The 14,162-nt window shown below is 38.5% G+C and overlaps 1 protein-coding gene across 1 annotated transcript in view; it reads left to right on the top strand.

The window, feature by feature from the left end:
* The window catches only part of LOC307128963 (interferon-induced very large GTPase 1-like), a 34,274-nt gene extending 20,666 nt beyond the window's left edge, over positions 1-13,608 (top strand). The window contains exon 6 of the mRNA XM_079821054.1: positions 7,354-13,608. Within this exon, the coding sequence (XP_079677180.1) occupies positions 7,354-12,192 (4,839 nt within the window). The 3' untranslated portion in view covers positions 12,193-13,608. The remainder of the gene's footprint in view (positions 1-7,353) is intronic.
* Positions 13,609-14,162: the final 554 nt, after the last annotated feature.

A 14,162-nucleotide genomic window follows, 5' to 3' on the forward strand; every position in this document is an offset into this window, starting at 1 on the left:
TAATAAACAGTACCAGTAAAACATGTGGGTTGTCCTGATACTGTACTTCAAAATGTAACAGTGTAAAAATTGCCACACAGAATAAAGTAACTGTTCAAGATCCATTGGTAACTTATAAAAATAATGTCATATTTGCATAAACTGTCACTACCGTATATATCCCGACACTAGCACATTAAGATAAGCTATGAAAAAATAATGTTCCTCTGCCTCTTTCTGGTTAAATAATGTTAATAATAATAGTTAATATAGACTGCTATATGAACTATTCCAGGTTATTTATGCATAGCATAAATAATAGTTAGTATAGCATGCTATGCCACTTTCATCAAAACCTATTACAAAGTCAAGTCAACTTTATTTATATAGCGTTTTTAACAATGCAGATTGTCATCAGTGATTCTGGAACAGATCTGCGTCTTCCTTATCCCGTTAAAAAACATATTACAGTATGTAAACATATTCCGTCCGTTCGAAAAAAAAGTTGCACTAACTGTTCGTTACAAGCAGCATTTGCCGTCAGGCAGGTAACGATAGCTAACATAAACATATTTTTGCTAGCCTACCTGCTGCAAAATTACACCTTTTTTGTACAAGACAAGTAGAGCTATTGTATCCAGTGTAATTTATCACTTACCACTATCTTGTTTTTTCTTATCCTCCTCTTCCTTTCTCTTTTTTTCTTTTCTGGCTTACTGAAGCATAATTCCGCTTCATGATAACTGCCGAGGAGGTTTTGTATTTTGCCGGCAGCAGAGATCGCGTGGTTGGCTGGCTGCTGTCAGCGACTACTGAGAGGGGTCCCCTTAAGGGGTTCCCGATAACAGTGTCATTGCACTTTACTGCATTGACTATCAAAGGGGCGCTCACACGTTTGTCGTTGCATTTTATTCTTAGCCTGGCGTTGTCTTGGGGCCCCAGGCCAGCTCAGGGCCCCAAGCAATTGCTTGGTTTTCCTGCCTTGTCGCGACGGGCCTGACTATAAGGCAGCTCTAAAATCAAATGTGTTATTGTTCAGCTGAAGTCAGTTCAGTGTTGATTCAGGGGACGTTTACACAACACCATTTTCAACTATGTATTAATGTACACGTCAACAGCATTTATGGGCCTGAAAACGCAAACTTTTGAAAGCAAATTTCAAATTGCAAGTTTTTGAAAACTGTACCATTACCATCCCTATGTAAACTACAAAAACGCAAATCTGTTTAAATCAGTGATGTCATATGCATATGGAAACCAGTGTTACAATTTAAAAGGTTTAATTTGTATATATATATATATATATATATATATATATATATACAGGGAGTGCAGAATTATTAGGCACGTTGATTTTCTGATCATATTTTTTTTCCAGGCACATTTGACCAATTCCAAACCACAGTAATCCTAATAACTACTATTGATTTAGTATTTAATAATGTATAAGTGATATATAATTGTTCATGAAGGCTGGAAATGAAAATCACCTTATATTCAGGTGTGCAGAATTATTAGGCATGTTTTCTTTTACAGATAAATTGAGCCAAAAAAGAGATTTAACTCAGACTGAAAAGTCAAAAAGTATTAAATGCCCATGAGAAGGATGCAATACTAATGCAATACTAGACATTGCAGTTAAGGCATGACCATTGGACAGTGAAATGCTCGTTGGGTCAGCAGGATCTGACAAAAACAGGTGGTGAAGAAAAGACACCTGTTAACTGCAAAATAATTAAGAATTAAGGTGAAGAATTAAGGGTGAAACCATCAGGAACCCTTTAGTCTCCAGCGCCACCATTTTCCAAAGCTGCAACCTAAGGAGCTCATTTTTGCACTTGTATGTCAGAGGCGGCTTTATTACGGTATGTATGTGTGCGCTTCAGATGCGAGCGCGAAATCTGAGGGAATTAGTCGAATTAACATTATGTGCAACCCCGCGCAAAATTCAGACCGGTCACACCAATACTAACACGCTGTCATGAGGAAAAATCCAGCAGAACACCCGTTCACTGTGTTCAGAGGGTTAACCGGACTGAATGAGAGGAGGCTGGTGTGTGTCAACTCGCTGTCGGTCATAGAGGAGAGCGCAGCTGATATCGATACTGTAGAAAATGAATATTGTTCAGTATCGTTTCAGATATTTCAGTATCGATACTTATCGAAATATCAATATTTTTGACAACACTGACATACACACAGGTTCGAAGACTCGTTCTCTCGCCCCTACAGTGCAATTCGGCTAGGTGTACATCCACGCTAAAATATCAAGGGGAAAGTCATCATAGCTTGTGTAGTATAGACCCAGCTTCCAACCCAACTTTGAGAATAGATTAACGGCAATATTTTTTTTGCTAACGCAGCACGTTAACACGATAACGGCCCACCACTAGTTTTGACATTTCTATTGTTCAGCTAATAGTGTTCACTTGTCCATGTTGGGTGTCCAGTCAGTGCTCTAGATCAGTGAATCTCAAACTTTTTTGGTCACACCCCCTTTGAACCTTTAAAAAAACGGCCCAGCTTCTTGTACATGCACAGCAGTGAAAATTGCTTTTCTAATGGCAAGCAACTTCTACATCGGGTTTGTTCAGACAATGGTCCGAAGAAGAACGATTCAGTGGAATTGGCATTCGGTGCCAACAACTAAAAACTCTGTATTCATGCCAGGCTAATAGTTGGCGATGTCACTTTGTAAAAAAACAGTGTAACCTTTAGAATGAAAATGTAATAGAGGGTATGCACTTGACGTCACCCTTGTTAAGAGTGACTGTGGTTATGCCTACTGAGTGGCAAAAAGACTGAGGAGCAGCATTGGTTTTCAGCGTGAATGCTACGAAAAACACAGCTAAAATGGGAAAGAGCTTTGAGATTGACTGTACAAATAGATTTGGCAAGAAATCTGAGGTATATTTTTATAGACTGCCGAAAGCTACAGAAAAGCTACAGGCCTGGCTTCACAGACAGGGCTTAGATTAAGCCAGGATTAAACCTTAGTTCTGTTAGGACATTTAAGCAGCTTTTATAATCGTGCCTTAGAAAGAAACATAACTGATGTGCATCTTGAGACACAACAATGGCACTAACATATTTTTAGATATGTCAGTGCAAGTTGTTTTCAGTTAAAACAGTACAAACATGCATTTTAGTCTAGGACTAGGTTTAAAAAGTGTCTGTAAAACTGGGGGGAACATATTAAGTACAGTACATTTGATTTACAGTAAATTTAAACTTCCATAACTTTTTCATATATTATATAGTGCATCCACTTTCACACTAATCTGCTGAGTGTCTTCTTTAAAGGGGGGATGAAACACTCAGTTTCAGTCAATCTCGTGTAAATGTTGAGTACCTATAGAGTAGTATTGCATCCTTCATATCTCCAAAAAGTCTTTAGTTTTATTATATTTATAAAAGACAGATACGCTGTACAGAGTCTTTCTGAAAAAAAACAGAGCGGCTGGAGGCGTATCGTGTGGGCGGAGCTAAAGAGTCACGAGCGCGCGCAGCGATTGCGTTGAGAGTGTGTGGAAGCTGTGACATCCTTAAACGTGTAATAGAAAACGTTATCCTAAAGAAACCATGGAGCCATTAGCCACACATATATGATCCAGAATCAGATCTAGAGGCTGAAATTGAACAGGAGCAGCAGCAACAACTACTACAGCAGTCTACATGTAGTATGTAACGTTACTGTAACTGTATATATTTGCTTAGCGGCTTGTCATGCACGAGTTTTACAACATTTGTGTGTGTTTACTCATGGTTTATGAGGATATAAACCAGGTTAATAAGGACCTAAAATTAGCAAGTGGAATGGTTTTGCACGTCATGTTGTTTACTTTACTTACACGTCGATAGCTAACAACACAAAGACATTTGAAGCAGTTTTATTCATCGCCTTCTTCCAACACACGACCGTGAACCTTAATCGCTGGGACTGCTCCATCTTTCAGCATTAGACGAGCAACAAATCCGGAGTTGAACCGGGCCTTGTTTATAAAACGACACTTGCACAACTCCGTTGCTGCTCCAGAAAAACAAACTCCATCCACTGTCCCATTAATGCTGGGTTCTTATGGAAGCTGTGCAGGGTTGTCTTGCCCTGAAAACCAAAAACACACTTTGGTGACATTGTTGATTTCGGGAAATCCTGTGACTGCAGCGTGCAGCCAATGACTTCCCAGAGCAAAACGCGTTAATGGGCGTGCATTTGCTCTCTCGCTCTAGTCACGCACGCGCCCTTCCGGGAGTAGAGCCCGTATGGCCCGTACAAGGATATTCTGCCCTTGCTGACATCAGATAGACCCATACACGAAAAAAGCATGAGAATTCAAGTCTTTAACAGTGTAAAAAACTCAGTATGTATGAAACAGCATTTAACCCCCCCCCCCCCCCCCATTTAAAACAAGAATATTACATGAAATCAATAATATAAAATAAAAAAATTAATACAGAAATGTCTGACAAGTATAATCATGCACATGTACTCGTTGGTTTGGGCCTCTTTTGCATGAATTACTGCCTCAATGCGGCGTGGCATGGATGCTGTCAGCCTGTGGCACTGCTGAAGTGTTATGAAGACCAGGATGCTTCAATAGTGGCCTTCAGCTCTTCTGCATTGTTCGGTCTCATGTCTCTCATCTTTCTCTTGGCAATGCCCCGTAGATTCTCTATGGGGTTCAGGTCAGGCGAGTTTGCTGGCCAATCAAGCACAGTAATCCCATGGTCATTGAACCAGGTTTTGCTACTTTTGGCAGTGTGGGCAGTGCCAAGTCCTGCTGGAAAATGAAGTCAGCATCTCCATAAAGCTTGTCTGCTGAAGGAAGCATGAAGTGCTCTAAAATATCTTGGTAGACGGGTGCATTGACTCTGGACTTAATAAAGCACAGTGGACCAACACCAGCCGATGACATGGCTCCCCAGACCAACACACTGTGGAAACTTCACACTGGACTTCAAGCATCTTGGGTTGTGTGCCTCTCCATTCTTCCTCCAGACTCTGGGACCTTGGTTTCCAAATGAGATGCAAAATTTGCTCTCATCAGAAGAGAGGACTGGACCACCGAGCAACAGACCAGTTCTTTATTTCTTAAGCACAGGAAAGACGCTTCTGACCACATGTGAAGCCCATGTCCAGGATCCATCTGTGTGTGGTGGCTCTTGATACAATAACTCCGGCCTCAGTCCACTCCTTGTGAAGCTCCCACACATTTGAATGGCCTTTTCCTGACAATCCTCTCCAGGCTGTGGTCATCCCTGCCGCTTCTGTGCCTTTTTTTCCCCCCACACTTTTCCCTTCCACTTAACTTTCTATGAATGTGTTTTGATACAGCACTTTGAGAACATCCAACTTCTTTTGCAATTCCCTTTTGAGCGTTCCCTCCTTGTGGAAGGTGTCAATGATGGTTTTCTGCACAGCTGTCAGGTCAGGTCTCTTCCCCATGATTGTGAATTGTACTGAAACAGACTGAGAGACATTTAAAGGCTCAGGAACCCTTTACATGTGTTTTAGATTAATTAGCATATTAGATTGTGACTCTTTGAGCCTACAATGCTGAACCTTTTCACAATATTCCAATTTTCTGAGATTTTGAGTTTGGGGCATTCATAAGCTGTAAGCCATAATAATCAAAATTATAACAAATAAAGGCTTGAAAAGCTCACTTTGCTTGTAATGAGTCTATACAATATATTAGTTTCACCTTTTAAGTTGAATTACTGAAATAAATGAACTTTTTCACGACATTCTAACTTATTGAGATGCACCTGTATATTCCAAAGCATTCTTGAATTAAAACAATTTAAGTTTGGATAATGCATCTTCATGTCTATTCTCAAAAATGGAAGGGGGGTTAAATTTATAAAGTAACATTTATAATGTGCTAATAATGTGAACATAGTATTACTGTGAACCACTATATTAACAATTACACAGTCACTGCCTGTTAAATAAAGCAAAATTCAGTATTTTCCTCATTGTTTCTTGGTCTTCTCCTGGACTGAAGCACAGGCTCTACTCTTCAGCACACATAAAACTCAGACAACTGAAACCCTTTAAATCCCAACAGATCTCTTCTATGTGCACAACATAAAATAATGCTTCATTTCAGCATTTACGTTCCTTTTATTGAGTTCACATATATATTTTTCTACTAAGTGCAAGGAACGTTTCATTTAGTAAATTTGACTCTTAGGTTTTTACAGTATATTACTGTTTTTCCTTGATTTTATGGTAAACTATATTGCAGTTTTTCTACAGTTTGTTTGTTGTAAACTTTGTTACTGTTTATTACTGTTAAAATACATTACATACATAATTTTGTGGGTGTGTCATTTTATCTTACACCTTTAACCTTTTAAACTTTGTCTACAGAAGATCTTATGGATAATTAGCAGGGCCCGTATTCATAAAGATTTTAAGAGTCCTCTCAGAAAACTCCTAATTTGGCTTAAAAACGTTTACGTAGGAGTCTTAGCTTAAGAGCTATTCGGGACCGATCTGAGAGCAACTCTGAGCAAGGAAAATACAAAAACTTTTATTTCAGTGAAGAGGCGGGGCTGACCCCGTTGCTACGTATGACACAGTGTTTTTAAGTGATTGGTTGGTTGTCCAAAAAGGGGAAAAATGGAGCGCTTTTAAGTATAGGGTCTATTCTAAGTTTTTTAAGAAATTACAAGCACAAATTGTCCTATTTTACCGTTCTCTCTCGCTCACACACACGCACATTATATGTATATAAATCCTTTTATTATTTACAATGCTGTTAATTTTCTATAAGGTATTTGATTGGCTTAGAATTATAAACATTGTTCCACTCTTTCCAATTACACTGATTGCTGGCATGTCTATTTAATTGGTGGTTTGAAAGTTGGGTTTAATGCAACAAACATGATCCCTGCATGATCTAATCTATAGCGTCTTATTAAGTCACTGTCATCCATTGTCTGCAACGCATTTCTTCTCCCTCTTCGTCTTTCTGCCATTTTCTCAGCTGCTAAAGAAACTCTTAAGCCTCTTAAAAGTCCTCATCCGTGCTCCTAACAAATTTGACATTAAGACCTCTTTTAAGGGTTAAGATGCTTTCTGAATTACTTTTTTCTTTACTAGGATTTTTTAGTTAATTTTAAGAGTAAACGCCCACAGTTCTTAGAATTTTCTTAGAATTTTGTCACTAGGAGCTACTCTTTGCATTAAGATTCTTTATGAATACGGGCCCAGATGTTTAAGACTGTTTCAGGAACTTGATACTAACCTTTAAATTATGTTCTATTGACATTAAGTGAACTGTACATTTTTATGTTCTTGGAATGTTACTAATCAACGTTCCTAGTATGTATGAAATAACAAAAAAAAAAATCTCTTTTTCACAGAAAACTGCAGAAGAGCTAAGACCAGACAGAGACAAACCAGATCAACTTAAACAGAAAGAAGATCTTACAGGCTCAAAAGCACTCCTACACAGACTTCATCTTGACAAGAATCAACATAAACTGAGGCCTACAGATGTTCTTCAGATAACTAAACATTCATTACAGTCCCATGAGTCTTGTGCTGAAGAGGAGCTGATTCAGACTTTTATACAACAACTACTGATGATGGACTACAGAGCAAGAAACATTAAAACTAAGGAGACAATTGAGGAAGGTCACACTAATCAAGGCATATATGAAAATGAAGCAGATTCCGATGATTTTTTTTTTGAATTAATGACTTTGTCTAACAAAGGAACAAATAAACCTGACCCTGTTCACCCGCTGGATGTTCAGATGGCCTTGTTTCATTGTGCTGATGGTTTCCTGAAGCAGCTGATGGTCACTAAACTGTCCCAGTGTCTGTACGCTCTCCCTCTGCTTGTTCCTGATCCAGACACACAACAGATTGAGTTTCCTCTCTGGACATTCAGACAAATCAACAAGAGCTGGAAGATGAGAAACAATGACAATGAAATCATCAGTCAAACCCAGCCAGTCTACAAGGCAGAAACTCCAATGGTGTTTTTCTTCAGGTTTGGCCCTGTGTCTTCATCCAAGTCTCAGCTGATGAACAGTCTGATCAATGACAAACACAACACATTCTTCCACAGGAACTGCCCAGGCAGCAGCAGAACCAGAGTACTGATGGATGGAGTGGTGGAGATCGCCTGGTTCTGCCCCTCTGGGAAAAACACAGATAAATTCACTGACTGTGTTGCGTTCTGTAATCTACACGGAGATGCAGGAGACCATGAGAAACAGCTGGAGATCCTCACGGAAATGGCCTCAGTAAATGTTGTTCTTCTATCACAATTGGACAAGAATGACAGAAGCACCAAAATAACCCGCAACCTGTTCAAAAACAGAAAGCCACTCATTTGTCTATTTACTAAGGATGATTCAGTTCTCACTTTTATGCAGAAAGGAAAATATAAAATTGGTCTTAAAGACAGGAATCAGTCAGATGTATCTGAAGAACTTAGAAGAGCTATAAATGATTGCCTCTCAGAGTCATTTTCCACTTTCAGACTTGAAGATGTGTCCAAACACTCGGACATCAGAGTAGATGAGGAAGATGATGATGACTGCCGGAGAGGAAGAGAAGCAGCTCAGCAGATGATGAGTTTACTGAAGAAGAAAGATCTGACAGAAATCAAAGAATCATTTCTGCCTCATCAGGGGAAACTGTGGCATCAGTGGTGTCAGAGAAACAAAGAACTACATCGACCTCAAGCAGATGAGACAGAAAGAGAAATCAGTGTAAAACACTTGGAGATGAATAAAATTCGTCAACAGCAGCATGAATCCGACATCAGTGAGTTTATGAAGTTCTTTATTAAAGAAATGAACGCAAGTGCTGAACGTGAAAAGTTGTTTTTCCTTAAATGGCTCGGAATCCTCCTGGATGAATATACTTCAACTGACCTTTTTGATCTACATGATCAGTACGATAAAAAATGGTCCGCAGTTGTAAAACTGAAAGAGAGCAATGATCAACCTGAACAACTCACAGCTGAGCAAGCAAAACTTGAGAGAATATTTAAAGATCTTCAAGCAGCAGCCTTTGGTCTGGAGCACATCATGAGGGAGATCGGTCAGATCTATGAATCATGTTCATCTTTGAAGAAGAACAAGAAAGACCTGCAGTTTCACTTCTCGTCTCTCCCGAGTCTTGCAGCAGAGATGATGATCTCTGGATTTCCACTGGAGCTGATGGATGGAGATGCTGTTCACGTTCCTTTGATCTGGATCTCTGCTGTTCTAGATCAACTTATCAACATACTGGGAGACCAGAGAGTCTTTGTGCTGTCAGTTTTAGGGATTCAGAGCTCTGGGAAATCCACCATGCTGAATGCCATGTTTGGACTCCAGTTTGCCGTCAGTGCTGGCAGGTGCACCAGAGGAGCTTTCATGCAGCTGGTCAAAGTGTCAGACGAGATGAAAACACAGATGAACTTTGACTATATTCTGGTGGTTGATACTGAGGGGCTTCGTGCTCTAGAAGTGGCTGGAAGATCAACAAGACATCATGACAATGAATTGGCCACATTTGTTGTAGGTCTTGGAAATATGACCTTGATCAACATCTTTGGAGAAAACCCATCTGAGATGCAGGACATTCTTCAGATCGTTGTTCAGGCTTTTCTGAGGATGAAGAAGGTCAAACTGAATCCCAGCTGTGTGTTTGTGCATCAGAACGTTTCAGATGTTACAGCTGGAGAGAAAAATAAGGAGGGACGGAGACGATTGCAACAAACACTGGATGAGATGACAAAACTCGCTGCAGAAGATGAAGTCTGTGATGAAGAATGTTTCAGTGATGTCATTGGATTTGATATAGAGAATGATGTGAAGTATTTCGCTCAGCTCTGGGAGGGCAGCCCACCGATGGCACCACCAAACCCAAACTACTGTGAGAATGTTCAAGAGCTAAAGGAAACTATTAAAAGCCATGCATCAAAATCACACGGAATGAAGCTGATGGATTTAAAAGATCGTATTCAAGATCTCTGGGAGGCTTTACTAAATGAACAATTTGTGTTCAGCTTCAGAAATTCTCTAGAGGTTGCAGTATACAGGAAACTGGAGACTGAATACAGCAAGTGGTCTTGGAGTCTCCGCAGTGCCATGATGGAAATTGATAACAAACTACACAACAATATAGAAAATAAAGTAATTCTTGAGGTTGAAGAAACTGATCTTCAGAAAGAACTGATGGATACAAGTGAAGAAGTGGAAAAATCAATGTATGAATTCTTTGAGAAAGACACAGATAAAGATATACTGATTAACTGGAAAACATCATTTGAAATCAAAATCAAAGAGCTTCGGGAAAATATTGTGAGAGAAACAAAGAGGAAATTAAACAATATCCTTCATCAGCGAGACCTGAAGGAAAAGATTGATGCTCAGAGGATACATCATGAAAACACTCTCTTTGAGAAGAGCAAAGAACTTGCATTAATACTCAAAGACAAAGCAAATGATGAAGAAACACTGAAGAAAGAGTTTGATGAATTTTGGAAACAGTGTATGAATAAGATCTCAAGCACTCAGCCAATCAAAGACATTGATGTTTTGAGAGATGTGAGAGAGATCTTCAGGGATATCTCTGGAAGTGCTCCAGCAGGTCACAGGAAGGAGAACATGGACATTTTCTGTGTGTCAAGTTATTCTGATTATGTTAAATTAAAGAAATCCAGTGGAATTACAGGAGCATTAACAAATGCCATCAAATCAGCCAAAGAGATGTTTCAACTTGCTCTCTCAAAAGAAGATGAAGCACAAATCAGATCATTAGTCTCAGATATTGTTCATCAGACAGAATCAATGATCATGTTATTTAACATTTCAAAGATGGGCTACAACATCAGCTGCATTCAACAACTCACAGGTTACATCAAGGCAAGAATAATAGAACATGAGGAAGGACCAGCGAAATATGTGTTCAAGAAACAATTTTTCATGGATTTTGTTCTTTCAATCTGTAAGAAATCAAACAAGATGATCACTGACCAATACAGAATGTTTAGGGAAGCCAATGATCCTGTTCTCTATCTGGAGAAAAAGAGAGAAGAGTACTATAGTATTTTCCAGAAATACTGTCATGGAGCAACATCAGCTGCCATTTTTGGTGAGATCATCTGCCAGAAGCTGAAAGAAGCCATTGAGCAGAGCGTCTACAAGAAGACTGCCAGAGATCTGACAGTGGAAATTAGATCAAACTGTGAATCACTGAATGGAAACAGATTAAATCTGGAGAAACACATCCTGAAGTTTCTGGCTGAAAATGAGAATTTTTCTGCAATCTTAGATTATATTGTTTATCCCAGAGAACATTTCAAGAGTTTCATCAGAGATGAAGTCAGTCAGTACATCACTGATAAGTTCAGTGTCAGTGTTTTACCCAAGATGAAGGAAAACACTGAACTCCTACAGAAGAACATCATAGAAGCAGCACATGAATCTACTGAACATGTTCAGGGGATCAGAGGAGATGTTGGTTTGTGGTTGAAGATTTTCACACTGCAGCTCTCAGGTGAGCTGATCTTCTCTGAAAAAGACCTCAGTGGAGTGAAACATGATGTTGATGATTTCAACCTGCTAGAAGATGTGATAAAGAAAGAACTTCCTGCTATAGTGTCTGACATCAGCAAAGATTTGAAAACTGATAAACTGGACCACAAGTTCAGACCAGAGGAGATTCTGATTGATCACTTCTGTCAGTGTTGTTGGGTTCAGTGTCCGTTCTGTGGAGCCACCTGCACCAACGCCATTGAAAACCATGATGGAGATCACAGTGTTCCTTTCCACAGAGTGGATGGACTCAATGGATACTATTATGCTGATACAAAGAACCTTGGTACAGATTTTTGCTCCTCTCTAGTGATAAGTAAAAAATGTTTTAAATCATCGGATCAGTGGTTCCCATATAAAGAATACAGAAAAGCAGGAGGAGTTTATGCAAAGTGGAGCATCACCCCCGACCTCTCTCAACTGCCCTACTGGAAGTGGGTTGTTTGCAGATTCCAGGAGCATCTGGAAAACTATTATGAAAAATCATTTCAGGGGAACGGTGAGATCCCAGAATATTGGAGTGAATACACAAAACAGTATGCAATTGAGACTTTAGATGATTACTATACCTTTGGGAAAAGATTGTCTTCCTTAAATAGGATTGTCCTAAGAATGTTTTTACGTCAATCAAACATTATGAATGCATTTCTAAAAAAATAGTAAATGCATGGCATTTGGTTCCAAACATTGACCATTAACTCTTTCCCTGCCAGCATTTTTTTAAGTTGCCAGCCATTGCCAGCATTTTTGATGATTTTCACAAAACTTTAATGGCTGATAAAATATTTTGTTGTTTGAATATCATTCAGTAATGCTAAAAAGCTCTGCTTCTAAAGGATGTAAATGTGCGTGATCACTGTTTCTATCACATGTTTTGGCTGCTTCTTTTCCTGTTTCCTGGAGGGTCTGTACTGATTCACAATATTTGTAAAGATGTGTAGATGTGCCTCCTATTGTATAAAAGTGAAAACAGAGGTTGCTGAAAAATCCGTCAATGGCGGGGAAAAATGACGTTCAGCATCGGTAGCGCTTATTTTGATCTTCCCCCATTTTTTGACCAAAAATGAATAACCTTATTCATTATTCACATAACGAATGAGACGGATGACATGATATACACAAATAATATTTTTTATTAACAAAAGTTCTCAGTTTGCCACCACTATTGTCCTGTCAATCATCTCGCTGTCTCACTCTCGCGGCTATGATTACATTAAACATTTAATTCACCATCCTCGGTACCCACCCTCAGCCGATTTGCATTACAGAATTTGCAATGACCATCCCTTGTCTAAAAGAAAAGTTATGACTGCTGCATATTTACACTTGACTGAACATTGATTTGTTCTTCACATCCGCTCAGTGCTGTCTAGCGTAGCTTCACCACACAGCTTTAACTCTGCACAACCAAATATAAATAGATTCATATTTTGGTTGACCAATTGGCAGAAAGTAATTTATCCGTTTTATACCTTTGAACAAAATAGTTTTTTTCTGTTTTTAATAAAAACGGAAAAATTAATAAAGGCGCTTTTTTGAAAAACCATACTGAGATATATTTTTTTACCTTTCACTTGAGGTGATGGACTATATAGAGAAGCACATTCAGTTTCTGATGTTTTAGTAGTCAATGGAAACAGATAAAAGCAGCATGATATGAAACTGTACGAGACACCTAACTGTTCTACATCTAAACATTTGTGTTATTCACAATGTTGAATATACACTGAATTGTATGTTTTATTCATCCAGTTGTTTAAAAATGTTAATATTAATTTAATAATAGAGTAGCACTATAAAACATATTTTTTATTCTGATCATATGTGTTCTGCTAATTTTTGGATCATTTGTTAAGATGTTTAAATGTGAATATTAAGATCCTGGTGAAACTGAGATAAGATGGATAAAATGGATAAAGGTAGCACCTAATTGTTTTATTTGTTCATATAACCGTTTTTAAAAATGTTCTTGTTACAATAGCGGATGCACGGATGTGAGATGAGAGAAAATAGATAATTTGTGTTCCAATGATATCAAAATACTTAAATGTGAATCTTAAATAAAAGCATTATAAACAACTTACTCAGTTTGTTGTGTTTGTTTTAATACAGTAATTGATTCAATGTATTTGATAGTTAAAATGACTACAAATTCAGGTTTTCTTCATCACTGTCAGATGTGTCAACCCTGTCAGGGCTATGTCACCTAATAATTCAATATTTCATTATGATATTTTATATTTGTTGAGGAATTGTTGGTCATATGTAAAAATGTAATAGTTCTGCTAACATGAGATGTGTTTTGAAATGTTAAAAACATCTTAATTGCTGTTAAAGATAAAGTGAAAATTACACAGTCCAATTTAAGAAACGGATGGAAATAACATCATAAACCATAAACAAAGTTTTAGTGTTTACTCTACTTTTTATAGGTCTTGCATAATGTGAGTGAAAATGTATTTGTGTTTTTGGTGTCGGATGGTGTTGACACAAAATAAGTGATGGCAAGGTAAAAAGCACATTTTGATAAAAAAACGAGAAAGGTTGGGAAATGATGAGCCCCGCCAGCGCACGACAGCATCAAACAGTGCGGTTCTTGTGAAGTGGGGACATGGGGGTTGCGCTCACCA

Source organism: Gobio gobio, assembly GCF_949357685.1.
Source record: "Gobio gobio genome assembly, chromosome: 7".
Taxonomy (NCBI): Eukaryota; Metazoa; Chordata; class Actinopteri; order Cypriniformes; family Gobionidae; genus Gobio; species Gobio gobio.